This window comes from Dama dama, chromosome 20 (genome assembly GCF_033118175.1).
Source record: "Dama dama isolate Ldn47 chromosome 20, ASM3311817v1, whole genome shotgun sequence".
NCBI classification, from domain to species: Eukaryota; Metazoa; Chordata; class Mammalia; order Artiodactyla; family Cervidae; genus Dama; species Dama dama.
The window spans coordinates 2,154,467-2,173,489 of NC_083700.1; the positions used below are offsets into that span (position 1 = coordinate 2,154,467).

The 19,023-nt window shown below is 47.5% G+C and overlaps 1 protein-coding gene across 4 annotated transcripts; it reads left to right on the forward strand.

Annotated features, from left to right (window-relative positions):
• The first annotated feature begins 177 nt into the window (after positions 1-177).
• On the forward strand, positions 178-16,996 carry POGK (pogo transposable element derived with KRAB domain). 4 transcript variants are annotated; one of them, XM_061120167.1, is made up of 6 exons: positions 178-470; positions 1,871-2,004; positions 7,542-7,668; positions 8,440-8,538; positions 10,076-11,558; positions 15,006-16,996. In XM_061120167.1, the coding sequence occupies exons 2-5, from the start codon at positions 1,873-1,875 to the stop codon at positions 11,545-11,547; spliced, it is 1,830 nt and encodes a 609-aa protein (XP_060976150.1). In that variant the 5' UTR covers positions 178-470; positions 1,871-1,872; the 3' UTR covers positions 11,548-11,558; positions 15,006-16,996. The 4 variants fall into 4 exon arrangements, with proteins under 4 accessions (XP_060976150.1, XP_060976152.1, XP_060976151.1 ...); XM_061120169.1 differs by lacking the exon at positions 178-470 and adding an exon at positions 554-646; XM_061120168.1 differs by lacking the exon at positions 178-470 and adding an exon at positions 821-1,642.
• Positions 16,997-19,023: the final 2,027 nt, after the last annotated feature.

Consider the following 19,023-nt stretch of genomic DNA (forward strand, 5'->3'; position numbering starts at 1 on the left):
CCAGGCTACATTCACTTCAAATGTAAATACGGGCTCTTCCTGCCTCTTCTCTGCCGAGGTCACACACGGTGCACTGGAAACTGCACCAGGGGAGTAGAGAGGGCAGAGGGCAGGACTTGAGGCAGGCGAGGCTAGCCTGCCAGTGGGGTCAGGAGCTCAGCCTCGAGGAGCGCAGGGCGCTCACCAGCCGGAAGCCACGCCAGGAGGAGGGTCGGGAGCTGGCGCGGACGCCGTCCCCCGGCGCCGCCGAGGCCCGCTGACATCAGCCGCGCTCCTCCCCTCGCCTCCCAACACTCTCAGCTCCCGGCCGGACCCTCCCTCCTCCCACCACGTGTCCTCTCCCCTCCCTCCCGAGGGGCCGCGCGCACGGGAAGCCAGAGAGACGGGAAGGATGGCGCTGTGACAGCCGGGACGCAGCCCTCGGCGTCTGCACCGCGGCCCCGGCCCGCGCCCTGGCGCTCGGCCCGGCGGTGAGTGCGCACGGGCGGGCGGGGCGGGGGCAGCGCGGCCCCTCCCTCGGGCCCCGGGCCGCTGGGCCGCGGCGGGGGCGGGGGCGCCGACGCTGCAGCTGCTACCGCCGCCGCCGCCGCCTTTGTTGCGGGCCCGCCGGGGGAGGCAGGCGGCGCCGGCCCCGGCCGCTCGGCAGGTGCGCTGGGGCCGGGAGCGGGCCAGGCGGGGAGGCGGGCCGGGCCGGGCGCGGGCAGGCAGGCGGCGGAGCGCTCCCGGCGCGGGGCCGCGGAGAAAGGGAAATGGGACAAGATGGCTGGAGAAACCCTAGCGCGCCCCGGGGGCGCGGCAGCGGCGGCGGGCGGGGCGCCGAGCGGGTGGGCGGCGGCGGCGGGGACCTCTTGAACCGCACCTTTGCGGTGGGGCGGCGCCTCCACCTCATGGGAGCCGGCCGGGGAGGCCTTGGCCAAGTTCTGGCCGCAGCTCCAGGGATCTGAAGCCTGTTTGACCCGCCCCAGACGTATCTTGCTGCGTTTGCCCGTCCTCTTTGAAAATACCGAAGAAGCGGACTTTGAACTCCGGAAGGATCTTTTCTTTGGAAGCCTGGGAGGATGAGGCCCACAAGATGCACACTCACTCCACACCTAGGAAGTGCCCGCGCCCCTAGAGGGCAGGAGCCTTTGTACTGGCCCAGGAGCTGGGCGAAAGAGAATTTACAGAAGAGAGAATCAGCGGTCCAGAGGCAACGAGTTTTACCGGTGGGGTGGGCCCCAGACCCTGGTGATTTCTGCATCTTCTTGGGTATCCAAGCATTACTCTTCACTAAGGGTCCTGGGCTTGGAAAGTCACTTAAGGCAGAATGACTCTATTTTCTGACCTGGCTCATGGACAAAACCTTTGACTCTGGAAAATCCAGGTCTTCTGGACCAACCAACCTCCTGACACTGAACTGGCCCTGTAGGAACAACCCAGTTGAGCGAGTGCACTATGAGTTCAAATGCCTTCATTGACAGGAAGCCAACACACCTGCTGCTGATTCCATGTTTGGGTGGCACTGGCTGTGAGAAAGTTCTGCCTTTTGATGCATTCTTTAAACTTCCTGGAATGTTTACCCACCAACCTGTTATGCCCTTAAGCCTCTACAGAACCAGTCTGGTCTCTCTTCCAGTTTTTTTAAATATTTGAAGACAGCCAGGTATGCTGACTGCCTGCAACCCTCTTCTTTTCAGAGCTAAATGTCACCTTCCAGCTTCCTGGTGCTTTCCTTGCAGCCCTTCCTCCCCAGACCTGGCTCTTCCCTTGCTCTTGTTCCCCTGAACTGTCCTGGAGCTAAAAAGGTTTGTGTAACCTGAGCCGCCCCCTTCACAGGCTTTGAAGAGTTCACACTAGCACCTGATTTTTCTGAACTGAATCTTGCTTGCAGAGATGGCATCCACAGCCTGCCCTCTCAATTTGACCCTGAAAGAAGAGGAAGAAGAAGAAGAGATTCAGAGCCGGGAACTGGAGGATGGTCCCACAGATATGCAAAAAGTCCGAATCTGCTCAGAGGGTGGATGGGTAAGTAAGAAGGTGTGGGGTCTCACACAGCTGTGAGGGGCAGGCCTAGGAGCCAGGTTTGTAATAAGTCTCTTCCTCAGGCAGCCACAGGAAGTAAAAATAGCCTAGCTTAGCCCAGTCCAGTGTGTTTGCATTCCTGAGAAAACAGTTCTGTGGCTTTAAAAGGCACAGCGAAGGATGGAGAAGCTGGTTATGGGAACAGTCTCTTTAGGCACATAACGTATCACCATCAGGACTGGAAGTCCACAGGGCCACGACTATGTCTCTCTCCTGTACCCATGGATTCCCTATATCCTGCTCAATGCCAGGCACCTTGTAGATATCAACTAAATGTCTGCTGACCCATGTGTAAAAGAAAAATTATTCTGGCGCTTGTTTATATAATAAGGAATATACTAAGGAATATATTAATATTCAGAACTGCTGAGATAGGCTTCAAGACTGTCACAATAGGAAAGCGAAGAGAACAGGAGAGAGTTCAACAGTAAAGACAAGTGGGGATTTACAGCCAGGGAACAGGGCATAGGGCTCAGCGAATGGAAAATTACTAAGAGGAGTCATCAACAGTAGGGGATTCTTTCTAAACTGCCTTAGTGGAATTCTTGCTAAAACTGGGCTGTGCAGGCTGCGGACCATAGCAGGTGTGTATGTGTCCAGGGTAGAGGCCTAGTGGAGAAGAGGGCTCAGAGGAGCCTGACCAAGTTTGGGGTGAGGACAAAGTCTTTGTCACCTACTGCTGATTGAAGGGGACCACTTAAACCATTTAAGTCTTGGGCACTGAGCTGATGTGCGGAGAGCTTTATGGGATGAGGCCAGTTGGTTCTGTGTGAACACCTCTTACAGTAGTTGACACAGGAGAGAACTGCATTTCCAGCTGGCCCTGGGTGGAGGGATTGGGATAGTAGGCAGCAGTGAGCAGGGAGCATATCCAAACATTGTAGTGTGATAGAATTAAAATGTAAAGTATAAATGCAACAGAGATTTATAGTTACAGTTGGGTACATTATTTACAGTACTTACTGGACTTCATGATAACTCAGCATGCATGGTAAACATTTTAAATAAGCACCAAATGACATTCCTTTTCTCTGCTTGGTTTTCCACTGTGTATGAACATCCTCAGTATACATAGTATGCTTTTTTCCAATGAGAGATATGTATTCAGAGAATCATGGTCTTTGCAAACTATCTCGTCCTACTCCCCTCCCACTGCATAAAGTGCTGCAGAGTTATCTGCTTTACCCCTGGGATACACATGTATACTGACTGCTGTTCTTAAAAATGCCTCTTGAGCTGGAACCTTAAAAGTAGTGCATTTTGTTGTATGTATGTTATACTCCATTTGAAAAAAAAAAAAAAAAAAAACAATACGACTCCGGGCTGTGGGTTTAACCAGTCTAGCTGTTGAAGCTGGACTGCTTCTGTCTCTTCAGACCATGCTGCTGTCCTCCTCAGTTCTAATCCCTGCAGCTGGGGAGATTTTAGAGCGCAGGAGTCATCCCATCTAGCCCTGAGCAAGAACTCAATGCTTTGAGGCTATACCGGCCAAGCAAGAACATTTAGACAGAATGGAGAAGCATGCAAAACAGGTGCAGTAGAAGCAAACATTAGAGTCTGTTGGGACAACACAGAGAGGAGCAAGGTGAAGCCCATGCTTGGCTGGGAAAGGAAGCAACCAGTGGAGCTGGAGGAGGGGGAGTGGCATGTGTGGCATCCAAGCAATCTGCCGTCCGTCTGCAGCTACTCAGCACAGTGCTGGGTGTTACTAAGACAGGATCCTTAGTCTCGTGGAATTATTAATGCTTGTTTTATGGGGAAGACAGGAAAGTAAATCTGATTAACTGCACAGTATTTGGAATTCTGTGGTGGATGTCAGGTCTGGACAGTCTCTTCTACAGGCTGGAGAACTCCTGGAGAAAGCAGGCAAGAACCTGGTCTTGAGTAGCAGGTAGTTTTGCCCCCTCCCAGGTACATCTAGGTGAAGACATTTCTGGTTATCATGACTTGTGGTGGAACTTGGGAAGTGGGAGAGCCTACTGGCATCTCCTGGGCAGAGGCCCGGGATGCTGCCGTACATCTGTGATGCCCAGGACAGCCCCTGACACAGAGAATGGTCTGGCCAGAAGTGTCAGCAGTGCTGAGTGAAAAAAATCCTGCTCCAGGGCATTAAACTAGGAGAAGAAAACAATCGAGTCTGTCTCTTACATATGTGTTTTGGCTGTAGGTTGTGTTGGGGTGATCAATAAAATCTTTCAATCTTAAGAACCATGCTATAAAGGTAATATTGCATGGGAGAATTGGAGTAGAAGTACAATTTCAGGTAAAGAAAAGGGAAGATGTACTTTGAACCAAGTCTTAGGCAGAGGTGGAACCAGCCAAGGGAAGGGAAGATCTTGCTATCTAGGAAGCCAGGAGCACAGGCACTGGAGAAGAAGTTTAGCGACAGCTCTTGCCGCTGGAGCCTGCAGCGTGTGTCAGGGAGTGGAGGAGACGGTTGAGAGAAGCAGGGCAGGCCCAGGCTCAAGCCAGCCACCCGGGGGTACATGCTGTGCCCTGGAGTCTGAGCTCTTTCCTTGGTAGCTCTGAGGAAGAAGTCCTTGGTTCATCTTTCTTAAGGGACCCTGGGGTTTGCTATTGCCACGAGGCAGGGGCCTAAGTGACCCGCTGAGAAAGCGTGGGCATGAGAGTCAGACTTGCTAACTCTGTGACCTTGGGCGAGATACTTATCAGCCGTTTGCTCACCCATAAAACTGGGGTAGTGATCCCCGTATCCTTGTGTGGATGAAAGGATTGAAAGGATTCAATAGGAGTATAAGAAGGAGTGCCCTACACAGTGCCTGGCATACAGCAGGCGCTGTATCGGTGCACTGGTCCCAGGCCTCTGCCCCAAAAGCCCCACTGTCTGCTGAGTGGTCACACAGCATCGTCAGCATGCCTGGGCAGCATGTAAGTACTCTCGGATGGTTCGATAAGTGCTGGAAGGCCGGCTCTTGGGGCCGAGTGAGGCAGCGCACACAGGCTAAAGGAAGAACACCTATCTGATGAGTCCTTGACCTTCTGGGAAGGGAGGAGGGCAGGGATCGAGGGCCCCTACCCGTGAGGCCAAGCAAGGGTGGGTGTCTAGGGGTTGGACGCTGGCTGCCTGACTTCTGAGTTTGGCCCAGGGCTGGCCCTGTTTACCTTCTGCTGGGCTTGGCCAGATAAAAGGCCTCTGTAGAGAGAGGGGAGGCCTGCACAGCAGGGCCTGGCTGAAGGCTGGCTCAGTTCTCACAGACGGCTGCTGTGAGGAGAATTGCTAAGCCACACGACATGTGCGCCTCTGAAGCATCATGGGGCTCGTCTCAGGACCCTCTGCGGCTCAGTCGGAAATGGGAGGAGACGAATCCAGCCCCAGCCTCCGGGTGCCTTCACACCACTGCAGGTCTGCTGTATTTTACCAGACTGGGCACGTGTTACCTTCTGTGAGTGTCGATAGGGATCGCCCTTCTGAAATGACAGGCACAGCCAGCCCTGTGTCCTGTTTTATCAGCAGAGGGAAAGGGACTATAAATAGGTGTAGCCTAGATCTGAAATTTCCTAGGGAGAGAAAAGGCCAAAGGAGAGTTGTTCAAAAGCCTGGGAAGTGGGATGGGGTGGGATGGAAAATTCCTAGCTGCCTGGCTTTCCAGATTGATGAAATCTGAGCAGAGCCCAGAGACCAATCCGTTATACCTCCTGGTATTTTACTCTAGGCATTTTGACCATTCTTACTCCAAAGAGTAGGCTCAGTTTTTTAACAGATAAATTGTAATGATTATTTGGAACTATTCCAGGTAGAACAAGAGAAGCGAAGTCCAGAGAGTATATACTTAAATCTTTGACTCAAAAACACACTTTCAAGGGATTACTTTCTACAGGAAGTGTCCTAGGCTTAGGGGAAGAAAACAAAATAAGCCCAGGTTCTGCCCTCAGTGAACTGACACTCTAGTGAAAGAGGCAGACAGGAAAACCAAGAGGATCCTGCCATGTGATAGGTGCCCCAGAGCCTTGAGCCCAGGGCTTTACAAGGGACACAGCCCAGGGTGAGGCCAGCTTGCCCAGAGAACAGGATATCTGGGCTGAATCTTGGAAGGTGGGTGGGTGTTAGCCAGGCCAAGAATGGGGAAAACTTCTGAAGCAGCATGTATGGAGACCTCCTGGTCTTTGGAGGGGTGGGGAATGGTTTGTTCAAGGAACTGCAGGAGCTAAGTTCCACTGAGTGTGTGGGGGTGGAAGTGAGACCATGCAAGTTGGGCACCAGGGAGGCCATTCTGCCCTGTGTAAGGGCCGGAGCCGTGAAGTCAGACATCCCAGGTCCCAGCCTCAACCCTACTGTTTATTGGCTATGTGATTTTAGACCAGAAACAAGGCTGCTCTGAGCCAGTTTCCTCCTGGATTAAATGAGGGGGCGGGGGGGGGGGGGGGGGTATAAATGAAGCAGTTACAGGGCCTTTCTCAGGATATTCTCCCTATGTGGAAGGGGCTGTGAGGTGTGGAGGGGTAGGGTGAGCTTTGTGGATAAGGCGGAAAGGCCAGGCGGTCTAAGTGACTGATGGCCAGACACCTGAAGAAGCTGCAGGCTGTGCAGACACTGAACTTTTCTAAGCTGATGCAAAACATCATCATGATCCCCCCAGGCCCTAGACTGCACCAGGGGAAATAGCTCTGAACGCAGCAGCCCAGTGATGCTTTACCACTGACTATGATGAGCTTTGGAATAGGATTTTTAATGACTGAAAGATGACACATAGTAAAAAGAAAGGAAAGAGCTGAACAAGAGGAGGTTGGTCTGGGTGGCTTGGCTGCATTCGGCCACGTGAGCACCCCTTCCCACTGGCCTGTAGTGTCGGGGAGGTACGGGAGAGGGGAGTGGAGCTGTGTCTTTAGGGCTTTCTGCTGTGGGTCTAGGCATCAAAGCAAACCAGTTTGCTCTAGTATCTCATTACAAAAATTGAAGCTCTGATTAGCCCTTCTGTCTTCCTCCTCATCCTCTTGTGGACTGGAAAAGGCCTGATGAGGGCCCTTCTCTTACCGGCTCCTTGCTGAGAGGCTTTGGGTTCTGAGGCATACACTGGGGCAAGTGCTCTGGGAATGGAGACTAGTGCCCAGGCAGCCCCCAGCACCCGCGTGGTCTGAGGCTCTGTGGCTGAGGGAGACAGCAGGGCTGTGTTGGCAGGGGAACTGTCTCAGGGTGTTCCTTCACGTGGTCGCCTCTGGCTCTGGGTGGGGGCTGAGCTGTGATCAGCTCTCCCTGCTTCGTGCGAGGATCCAGTCTCTCGACCTGGTGATCCGTGGTGGGGAGTTTTCATCTCAAGGTTCTGCTCTCCTTATCTGTGAATGAGAGTGGCAAGCACTCAGCAGGGCACAGAGGGCCTTGTTGACATCCAGATTTTGCTTCTTGGAGCCATGTGAGCACTGATGTGTCTCCGGGCCCAGGCCGGCCCTCGTGAGATAATGGTGTGTGAACTGTGTCTGCATGTGCTGACTAGTCATTGAGAAAAGCCTGTTCACTGTTGCAGGTGCCGGCCCTATTCGATGAGGTGGCCATATATTTTTCCGATGAGGAGTGGGAAGTTTTGACGGAGCAACAAAAGGCTCTCTACCGGGAGGTCATGAGGATGAATTATGAAACTGTCCTGTCTCTGGGTAAAACTTTGTTTTCCTTTGTCTCTTAGAAGCTCTGAGCCCAGAGAATTGTTTCCATGACTCTCTTCTCAGGTGTATCCAACATACCTCTCTCCTGAACCTGGGCTCTGTCCCCTCAATGCCTGTGCCCATTTAATTTCCTGTTTTTGACTTAGGCAGGATATAAATATTGTGTCCTCCTACTCAGCAGCTCATGCCAGCTCTCAGAACCATCCTCATTCAACCCAGGCATACTCATCAAAAAAAGAAAAAATAAGACATAATCTAAGAAATGTCACCGTGGATCTGGGCCTGTACTTTATACATTCCTAGGAGAGAAGGCAGGCCTCGCTGTTATCCTGTCAGCCTCAGAAGCTTGGGGACATATCCCCGAAGAATCCTTGTTGCTTCCCTCCCAGCACTGATATTATTAGAATCTAACCATTTGGAGGGATTTTCCCACTTGGCTCATGCAGGTACTGGAATGCTCATTAGATCAGTGGCTGCATACACCCACTTCCCTGCTAAATGCAGTTCCTTTTTGTCATTGCTAGTACAGGCCCTCATTAGCAGAGATCCATAAATTCCCTTGGACAGACCTATTTCCCATCATATTTTTTCTTTAAGTCTCCCTGAATCCTTCTCTGCTGCCTTTCATAAATCTGCATACTGAGAAGACTGTAGTGGGGTGAGAGTGGAGGGGAGGTTTGCTTAAGTATTACAAAGTACTTATTTTGGCAATTCTCCAAGACAGTAACACAGCTGTTAACCTGTTTTATTTCCTGTAAACAGAATTCCCATTCCCTAAGCCTGACATGATCACTCGGTTGGAAAGGGAGGAAGAATCTCAGAATTCTGACGAATGGCAGCTCCAAGGAGGAACCTTTGCAGGTACTATGATTAACCCAATGCAGAAGGCATCCAATGGTAGAATTATGAAGATGGATTTTAAGTTTACATTAAGGTACATTCTGTGGGGTATTTAAGAGTAAGGCAAGGTTCTGAGGCAGAAAGACTATGGGCTTTGGAGTTTCAAAATCTCCTTGTTTTCCATGCTGTGTGACCTTAGGCAACTTCATCCATCTCTCTGATTGTCCATTTCTTCACCTGTCACCTGCGGGTTATAAATCTCAACATGCAACCTCATATGCAGGTGAATGAAATTGAAGTTTGTATTGGTCCAGTGCACATCTTGAGTGCCTTGGTAGCATACCACACGCTTCTGAAAACTAAAGAAAACAGCGTGACAAAGCATGCATCCAGGGTTATCTACTTGACTTCCTGTCTACTTCATCTTGGATAGAAAAAGCAATAGCAGCTATAGTGCACATTTGAGCAAATACGTCTAAAGAAGCACACAGTGTTGTACCAAGGAACATAGCTAGAGAGCAGGAGTTGGATAAATACAGCTTCCCAACAGCCAGAGTGATTTTATTTACCTTCTCTCTATAAGTAATAGTTTAAAATGCCGTATTTCATTGATTCTAAAAGATATATTTCCCTCATCACTTTAACATCTCTGCAATTGAGAATGCTTCTTAAAACTGATGGGTCTTCCCTGGTGGCTCAGACAGTTAAGAATCTGCATGCAATACCAAAGACCCAGGTTCAACCCCTGGATGGGGAAGATTCCCTGGAAAAGGGAATGGCAACCCACTCCAGTATTCTTGCCTGGAGAATTCCGTGGACAGAGGAACCTGGGCTGCAGTCCATGGCATCGCAGAGTTGGACACAACTGAGTGACTAACACTTAAAACTGATGGCATGTTAGTTTCACTAGTGGCTTTTTTTTCCCTTAATGGCATATAATGGTGCATCTTGCAATCGATGGGTTCTTAGTTTTGGTGAGATATGGTAATATCCCTGAGTAATACTCAATTTCTGTGACCACTTTCTAAATAGAAACATACAGTGAAACCCAGTTCTGACATGGGTTTGCAAAAACCATACTTCTGCCTTATCAGCTTAACTTTGCTAAGTGTGGTATTGCTATAGATTTTCTTGGTTTAAGGGATATGATTCGGTTCATGATGATACAAATTCTGTAATACTATGTGTAGAATGGGTTGTATTTGGCTTCTCACCCAGCGTGACCCTCACAGTTAGTGCATTACTCAAGCATGGTGCCTGTGTTGTTTCCAGCCCTTGTCACTTCCTGGCTTTGCCACCTTGACGCGTTACCTAATTTTTCTACACTCATCTGCAAAGACAGAGTAAAGAAACAGTTACTCTGAGAATTAGATGTGGTAATCTACGGGAATTGGCAAGGGGGTGAGGACTTTGGAAGTATCTGTAATTAAAGTGACTGCTTCTAGTGAGCTTCAGATTGAGGTAGTCTCGGTATTTTGACCAAAAACAAATCAAGGAATGACCCCCAAATCGTTGTACTCATGGGCACTATCTTCACCCCTCCCTGTATATCTTCCAGAAAAGGAAGAATCCGACCTGAAGCCGCCAGATTGGGCGGGCCCGATGAACGCAGCCGCGCAGTTTCCCCAGCCTCAGCACCTGGATGGCTTTGGCCTCCGTCTGCCTCGGGACATCACAGAGCTGCCCGAGTGGGGCGAGGGGTACCCCTTCTACATGGCCATGGGCTTCCCCGGGTACGACCTCTCGGCCGACGACCTGGCCGGGAAGTTCCAGTTCAGCCGGGGCATGCGCCGCAGTTACGACGCAGGTTTCAAGTTAATGGTGGTGGAGTACGCCGAGAGCACCAACAACTGCCAGGCGGCCAAGCAGTTTGGGGTGCTGGAGAAAAACGTCCGCGACTGGCGCAAAGTGAAGCCGCAGCTGCAGAACGCCCACGCCATGCGGCGTGCCTTCCGCGGCCCCAAGAACGGGCGCTTCGCCCTGGTGGACCAGCGCGTGGCCGAGTACGTGCGATACATGCAGGCCAAAGGGGACCCCATCACCAGGGAGGCCATGCAGCTGAAAGCTCTGGAGATCGCCCAGGAGATGAACATTCCAGAGAAAGGGTTCAAGGCTAGCTTGGGTTGGTGTCGAAGAATGATGCGGAGGTATGACTTGTCTCTGCGGCATAAGGTGCCCGTGCCCCAGCAGCTGCCCGAAGACCTGACCGAGAAGCTTGTTACCTACCAGCGGAGCGTCCTGGCTCTGCGCAGGGCACACGACTACCAGGTGGCTCAGATGGGAAATGCAGACGAGACGCCTATTTGCTTAGAGGTGCCCTCGAGGGTGACTGTGGACAACCAGGGGGAAAAGCCTGTCTTGGTCAAGACGCCAGGGAGGGAGAAACTGAAAATCACAGCCATGCTTGGTGTCTTGGCTGATGGGAGGAAGTTACCTCCATATATCATTCTGAGGGGCACGTACATCCCCCCCGGGAAGTTCCCAAGTGGCATGGAAATCCGCTGCCACCGGTACGGCTGGATGACGGAGGACCTGATGCAGGACTGGCTGGAGGTGGTGTGGAGGCGGAGGACGGGCGCGGTGCCCAAGCAGCGAGGGCTGCTGATCCTAAACGGCTTCCGGGGCCACGCCACCGACTCGGTGAAGAGCTCCATGGAGAGCATGAACACCGACATGGTCATCATCCCGGGAGGCTTGACCTCGCAGCTGCAGGTGTTGGATGTGGTGGTCTACAAACCGCTGAATGACAGTGTCCGGGCCCAGTATTCCAACTGGCTCCTGGCGGGGAACCTGGCGCTGAGCCCCACCGGGAATGCCAAGAAGCCGCCGCTGGGCCTTTTTCTGGAGTGGGTCATGGTGGCGTGGAACAGCATCTCGAGTGAGTCCATCGTCCAAGGGTTCAAGAAGTGCCACATCTCCAGCAACCTGGAGGATGAGGATGACGTGCTGTGGGAGATCGAGAGCGAGTTGCCGGGCGGCGGGGACCCGCCCAAGGAGTGTGACACTGAGAGCCTGGCAGAGAGGCACTGAGGGAAAGCGAGGTAAGCAGCCCGGAGGGGGCGCGGGGCGCCTTCCCGCGGGCCGTGTGGGGTTTCGCGAACACCCTTTCCTCTTGCCATTCTTTGTTTCTGAGAGCCCTTCGAACCCACAGTGCAATGCTGCAGGTAGCAGGCCATCAGCATTTCCTCCTTCATATGAAACTTTGGTTGCCTGGCTTATCTCATGGTATTTTGTATCATGCATGAAGTGAACAACGAGTGAGCTGCCTGAACATTTAATCTGAGTGCCATAATGCTGAAATGACTTAATCCTGCAGGAGCATAGTTTGACATGACTCCATTAACAAAAAGTTTTGTCTGCAAAACCAAAATTTTTCTTCCCCATATGAATCATGCTAAATATATAGAGCCAACGTGTGTACCTGATTCACTTGAAGCAACTGCGCTCACCTTGGCTAGCCTGTAGGGCTGGGATGTAAGGACGTGTGCACCTTCGAACTGTGTCTCCTGGGTCTCAAGTTTCCATCCTGGGGTAGTCTGCAGTAGCCCAATGGGCAATGAAAGAAATAGCTTATGTTTGCTTTACCCTGGGACATCGAAAGTCTGTTTTAAAGCATCATCTTATTCTCATGACTACATTCACATGGAATAAACAATTACGATAATTTCACAGACACCTGAAGGGTGATATTTTTTAAACTGAAACTCTGTTCCAAAAAAGAAACCAGAATGCTTATCTAGGACTCCAGTAAGTGAAGTCTGAGGACAATAAGGCCTGGAATTTTCAGAGTTAAGTATAGAAGGGCCACAGCTTTAATAGGAAGTTGGGAGTGGAGGACTACCAAACAAGTAGAGTGATTCTCCCCCCACACCCCTGAGAGAGGAAAGTGACCACCTACAGTGGGCAGTGTACAGAGAACAAACATATTTCATTTTCCTTTCTTGTTCTTATTTCCCTAATTTGTTCATTTGTTCCTCTAGACAGTGTTTAATATGAAGAGAACACTCCTTTTAAAAAGGACCTAAATGTATCTTGATAATTTTTTCTTTCCTGTAAGGTATAATTAGGTATTTCCATCCTACTTGCTTCTTTCTCTAAATGAAATGCTAAGAGAAATCTCCTGTCAGACACCCCCAATTCATGCTGCGTAAGTTGAAGAGTGATTTAAATCTCCTTCCCTGCCCCCAAATCAAGTGAAAGTCACTCGTGTCCAACTCTTTGCAGCAACCCCATGGACTATACAGTCCATGGAATTCTCCAGGCCAGAATACTGGAGTGGATAGCCTTTCCCTTCTCCAGAGGATCTTTCCAACCCAGGGATCGAACCCAGGTCTCCTGCACTGCAGGCAGATTCTTTACCAGCTGAGCCACAAGGGAAGCCCAAATCAAATTGTACTCCTAACATTAATCCCCAGTGTTATTCTGAGATCCCCAGAATTACAGAGCCAATTAGAAGTTCTTACAATCAAAATCACCAAAATTGCTTTTCCCCCCTCATGTTCTCTAATCTTACTCTCCATGAATTCAGCCTCCCTTTATGAATTCAGCCTGTTAACCATTATACTGCATCCATTGAATATCAAACTTTGAGTTATAGTGAATTTTTACATTTACCTTCCTCCCCCACCCCACTGTTGTTGTTGTTCAGTCGCTAAGTTGTGTCTGACTTTTCGTGACCCCATGGACTGCAGCACTCCAGGTTCCCCTGTCCTCCACTTTTCTCCCAGAGTTTGCTCTGATTCATGTCCGTTGAGTCGCTAGTGCTACCCAACCATCTCATCCTCTGCTGCCCTCTTCTCCTTTTGCTTTCAATCTTTCCCAGCATCAGTCTTTTCCAATGAGTCAGTTCTTCGCCAAAGTGGTGGCCAAATCAGTTCTTCACCAATCAGGTGGCCAAAGTATTGGAGCTTCAGCTTCAGCAACAGTCCTTCCAATGAATATTCAGGGTTGATTTCCTTTAGGATTGGCTGGTTTGATCTCCTTGCAGTCCAAGTGACTCTCAAGAGTCTTCTCTAACACCACAGTTCAAAAGCATCAGTTCTTCGCTGCTCAGCCACCTTTGAATTGTGGTGCTGGAGAAGACTTTTGAGAGTCCCTTGGACTGCAGCTTCCTGGGTGGTGCCGTGGTAAAGAATCTGCCTGCCAATAGGAGACACAAGAGATGTGGATTTGATCCCTGGTCAGGAAGATCCCCTGGGGGAGGAAAATGGCAACCCACTCCAGTATTCTTGCCTGGAAAATTCCATGGACAGAGGAGCCTGCTGGGATCACAAAAAGTCAGGACACAACTGAGCACAATTATCATCATCTCACATCCATACATGACTCCTGGAAAAATAATAGTTTTGACTATACAGACCTTTGTCGGCAAAGTGATGTCTCTGCTTTTCGATATGCTAAGTTTGTCACAGCTTTCCTTCCAAGAAACAAGAGTCTTAATTTCATGGCTGCAGTCACTGTCTGCAGTGATTTTGGAGCCCATGAAAACTGGTCACTGTGTCTACTTTTTCCCTTTCTATCTGCCATGAAGTGATGAGACCAAATGCCATGATCCTAGTTCTTTTTAATGTTGAGTTTCAAGCCAGCTTTTTCACTCTCCTCTTTCACTCTCAGCAAGAGCCTCTTTAGTTCCTCTTCACTTTCTGCTATTAGTGGTTTTATCTGCATATATGAGATTGTTGAAATTTCTCCTGGCAATCTTGATTCCAACTTGTGATTCATCCAGCCTGGCATTTCACATGATGCACTCTGCATATAAGTTAAATTACAGCCTTGATGTACTCCTCTCCCAATTTGAAGCCAGTCAGGTATTGCATGACCGGTTCTAACTGTGGCTTCTTGCCTTGCATGCGGGTTTCTCAGTGGACAGGTAAGGTAGTCTGGTATTCCCATCTCTCTTTAAGAATCCTCCAGTTTGTTGTGATCTACACGGTCAAAATCTTTAGCGTAGTCAATGGAGCAGAAGTACATGTTTTTCTGGCACTCCCTTGCTTTCTCCGTGATCCATTAGATGTTAGCAATTTGATCTCTGGTTCCTCTGCCTCTCTGAAACCCAGCTTGTAAATCTGGAAGTTCTTGGTTCACGTACTGCTGAAGCCTAGCTTGAAGGATTTTAAGCAGATGACATTTTTGTGTATTTTTAATTTTCTAAGGTATATGCTACACATAGGACTGGATCAAAAACTGTCAAAAGGAAGAAAACAAGGCTGGGGCACAGCTATGGACACAGGCTCTGCATTTACATCCCATCAGAACCATGAGTTCTGGCTCATCTTGACAGCCACAGTTCTCTGTATAGTTGCCCTGGGTTTGAGCTGAGGAAATTATAGAAGTAGACAGGATTATCAGTGAACAAGACATTTGAGAGGAGACATACAGCCATCTTTTCTCATCTGTTTGGAAATGTGACTAATGGAATAATTATGTTCATGAAGTTATACGGTGTCTAAAATCCAAAGTTTAACTCACACTTACGTTCTGTTTTCTAGCAAATAGAACTGTGTTTGGAACAGTTGGGGAAGAAAATGTTCAAGAAGATTCCTCGCAGCCTGAATGCACAGGGAGAAGCAGGAAGAAGCCGTGGTGCTTGAAATAACCCAGGTCTGGACAGCAGCCTGGGCATCCGGCCCTGGGATAGAGCCCAACCCCATCCCACACCATGAGGAGTCCGAAAAGTGGAGGACCCTTCACTGCATCAGAGACGTGATTAGAAAAGAAACTGCTTCTACTTCTTGTTTTAGAAATTACATTTATAGAACCTGTAAATAGGTGTGAACAAACGTATTTCCTAGAGAAGAGACCTTTGTTCAACACCAACAAGAAACTCATCATATGGGCCCAACTCCACTGGTATTCTTTCTTTGGAGAAAACCTCAAGTTAATGTTTTTCCTTCTGCCTCTAAAAATGCTTCATCAGTAGAACCTGTCCCTACACAGGTCAAGACTGCAGAGAAGGCTTTGTAGAAATGGTCCTTTATGTACACCTGCTACTTACACATTTCCTTTTTTGGAAAAATGAGATGCTAATAATGACAAAATTCAGAAATACTGGCCTAGTGCCAGCAGATGGCTTTTCTACAGACAAACTAGGTTAGTATGGAAGACACAGATTAAAATAAACTATGCTATTTATCTTCCCAATCTGGTTGGCAGCTAGACTTTTCTAGGGTCTCATTTAATGGCCCTGTTTTTTGTTATTATTATATTTAATGATAGGGTAGCATTTAGTACACAAGCTTTTCTGTTTCTCAGGCTGCCTGCAGAAGTCACCATAAATTATCTGCTGTCTACATGGTACAATGCTCATTGACTCACCTGATACTGTTTGGTTCATTCCTTTAATATTTTCATCACAAGGGTGGTAAGAGGGCTTGGGCCTTTAGCCACAGCTGTTTCAGGACTTCTAATCTTCTGTCCCGCAGAAATAGGTGGGAGATCTTTGAAATTTTACACTATAGTAATTTGCATTCCCACATAAATTGAGTGTTATGAAAACATTCCATCAAAGCTACCTATGCTACAAAAAAAAAATGCCAGAACCTCATAGACAAAGCCATTGCTAGAAACATCATTCCAATGTCAGATCTGGATAACAGGCTACCATAACCACTTTTCCTTCCTATAGACCCAGCTCATTTATATATTATAATATTCTTGGCATCCTGAAACACCTATTTCTACTCAGGTACTCATTCCTATTAGTGACCCACTTTCCTCATTTTTTAAAACCAGTTTTCCTCCAAGAGGGGAACTTTAACTTTTGGTGTCTGAATGCTTTTCAAAGTTTGAATTGTTTCCTCATTTGCTTTTACCTGCACTGTATTCTTTATCATCTCAAATGGCATCTAAATCCAGCTACTTTTCATTCCATAAGTTTTCATTCCCTCCAATTCCACTTAATTTATCCTCCACTATCCTGGTTCCTGGCCCTTTCCTCTTTATGTCCTGTTTTACTTGTTTTGGGAGCTTAAAGGATTTTGTAAGACCTGGTTTTTGGTTCCTGCATTGGAGCCATAGTTGTCTTGCAGAGAAGAGTAGAAAATGGGTTCAACTCCTGTTTCATCCCACCAACAACTCCTTGAGCCTCATCGTCAGCTGGTAGATGACGCCTTACAGGTTGCATAGCACTGGAATTTTTCCTAGAGTAATGGCTCTACTGTCAGGGTTTTCTGGGCTCATTCTTCCACTGACTTATGATCTATGCCTAACAGAGCCCCAGTACAACTATTTTGCAGAATGGCTATTACCCTAGAGTTACTATAGCACATATTGAGACATAGTTGTACTCCCCAGTAGATAGGAACTGACTCTAACAATAAACTTTGATAATAAAGACAATAGACTCTGGTGTTTTATTATCTGCTAGCATTTTAAAAAGTCACATTTCAAACTCTCATTTACACTTTATTCTCACTCAGTTTGGTGGAGAAATATATTATACCCTTGAATAAAAAAGTCTGTTCATGGGATGACAATGCAATTACTGTTGGTGTCTTTAAAGGTAAACATGTGTGGTTTCCAACTGGCTTTTAAAGGTGGGGGAAAGGGCACCAGCAAAAATACCTTTTTCCCTCAGTCATGTCTGGTGACTACTCTCAGGAATGGTATGTTACCAATCAATGAAGGAAATCCATAAAGGGATATTAAATTTAAAAGAATGGAAACATGCTAGCAGGTTGATGAATAGAAAACTTGGTCCTGTTTTGATAAATATTTTTTAAAATGAAAGTATGATGAATCCATATGCCTTTTCATATTGTGCGTTTAGTAACTACCATGCCAGTTGATTTGATTAAATATTAGTCTACACTCCAAGAATAATCTAGGTATTTTTCCTTTATTAAGCCATGAATATTGAATGCTGAACCAATGTGTTGACCATAGCATCTAAGTCTGACTCCCAAACCATTATTCAAGCTGGAGGAATTTTTGGTTTAAGTCAAAGACATGATGAAACATAGGCATTTTTACATGGTGAAAGGGAGCAATCATTTAGAAGTCACTTCATGAAATCTGATCAGCAACATGCTAATCCCTTCAGGCAATGGGAGAAGGGCTAGAGGAACTGTGTGCCTGACTGATCCCAGGAATGGGTGATGAAGGTGGTAAGAATGTGTGCTAAACCGGCATCTGTGCCTGGTAGAGAGGCGGGCCTTACCAAATCTGGTTTTGAACAATGATAACACCTATAGCTTAAAGAATTACTTAAATCTCTAAAGGAAAAATAAGCTTTATTCTAAGCCTGAAATTATCTGGTTTCTAATTGCCTTTTTCCTCTCTGAAGCAGTTATTTTTCTAAATGATGCCTGATAATAAGCACTCATGATTTCTTAAGAACCTAATTATAAAAGATGCACTGCATTCAGGATCCCAAAATGGAGCTAGAGCTGGAGGCAGTGTTTGGTGGAACTGAAATATTTGAATCAGAGAGTCTATCTTGAAAAATCATAAGTATCAATGACTCTACCTGCCTGCCGTGCCCCTAGCCTCATCGCTCCACTGTATAAAATGATACTTGAGGAAAACTGGCATGGAAAGCAGACCTTAAGAGTGTAGGCCCAAAACTTGGGAGTCCTCTGGTGTCCTCTGGTCCCACCAGAATGGTGAGTAGGGATTTAGGCCAGGTCCTATAGAGGAGTGAGGAATTCTCTTTGGAGATCCACTGCTACACGGATTTCAGTGGGAACCTGCCCTTGTAATGAGCAGCAGGGCATGTTCAAGACGTCTAGGTGTCTCTCCATCTATGGAGCACATGAAATGTAATACACACTTAGCACTGAGGCTCAAGATATAGTATGGATCCACTATACACACTTAGATATCAGTTCAAGTTCTTAGAAATCCTAAAAATTCTTGAGTTATCCAAAACTCTAAATGACTTTTCAGAGTTGTGCCAAGAACTGAAACTAAGCTACTTATTTTTTTGTCTTAATCTATGTATCACAAAAGGAAGCGATGACACACCTTAATTGGAACCTGTTTTTTATCTTTCTGATACATTCTTTTGAAAAGTTTCTGCTAAGATCTCATAAAGCAAGGCTCTTCATATTTCTGAAGGCAGTATTCGTTATGTAAGTTTTCCCCCAAAAGATTTATTTGTTGCATTTAAAATACAAAAACAAATGCACAGATCCAGATATTGAACCACACATACTTATCTACACATATATTATTTAGACCTACTTAAACCCATCTGTATATTCTAGTGTATCTACCTATAACATCTCTTGAATAAAAAAAGCAACATATCTTTTAAGAAACAAACTTGGTTATTAGTAACACTGCCGTTTGGAAGGATATTTCACAAGAACAGGAGAATTAACCAAGTATAAATCCAGTATGTTTACCTGAACTTCTTAAAGACGTCTATAGGAATAGATGAACCTACCAATCAAAGTCTTTGGGCCTAACAACTCTAAAAGAAAGGAATTATGAGAAGATATTTTTATAAAGTTAATTACATCCTAAGAGATTATTCTCATTTGGTTTTTAAAGAAGAGACTTTAT

Excerpts from the sequence above, each read along its gene's own strand:
- POGK (XM_061120167.1), top strand. The coding sequence starts at position 1,873 with ATGGCATCCACAGCCTGCCCTCTCAATTTGACCCTGAAAGAAGAGGAA. Across the intron at positions 7,669-8,439 it reads TGAAACTGTCCTGTCTCTGG|AATTCCCATTCCCTAAGCCT; the intron begins GTAAAACTTTGT and ends TCCTGTAAACAG. Across the intron at positions 8,539-10,075 it reads CCAAGGAGGAACCTTTGCAG|AAAAGGAAGAATCCGACCTG; the intron begins GTACTATGATTA and ends TATATCTTCCAG.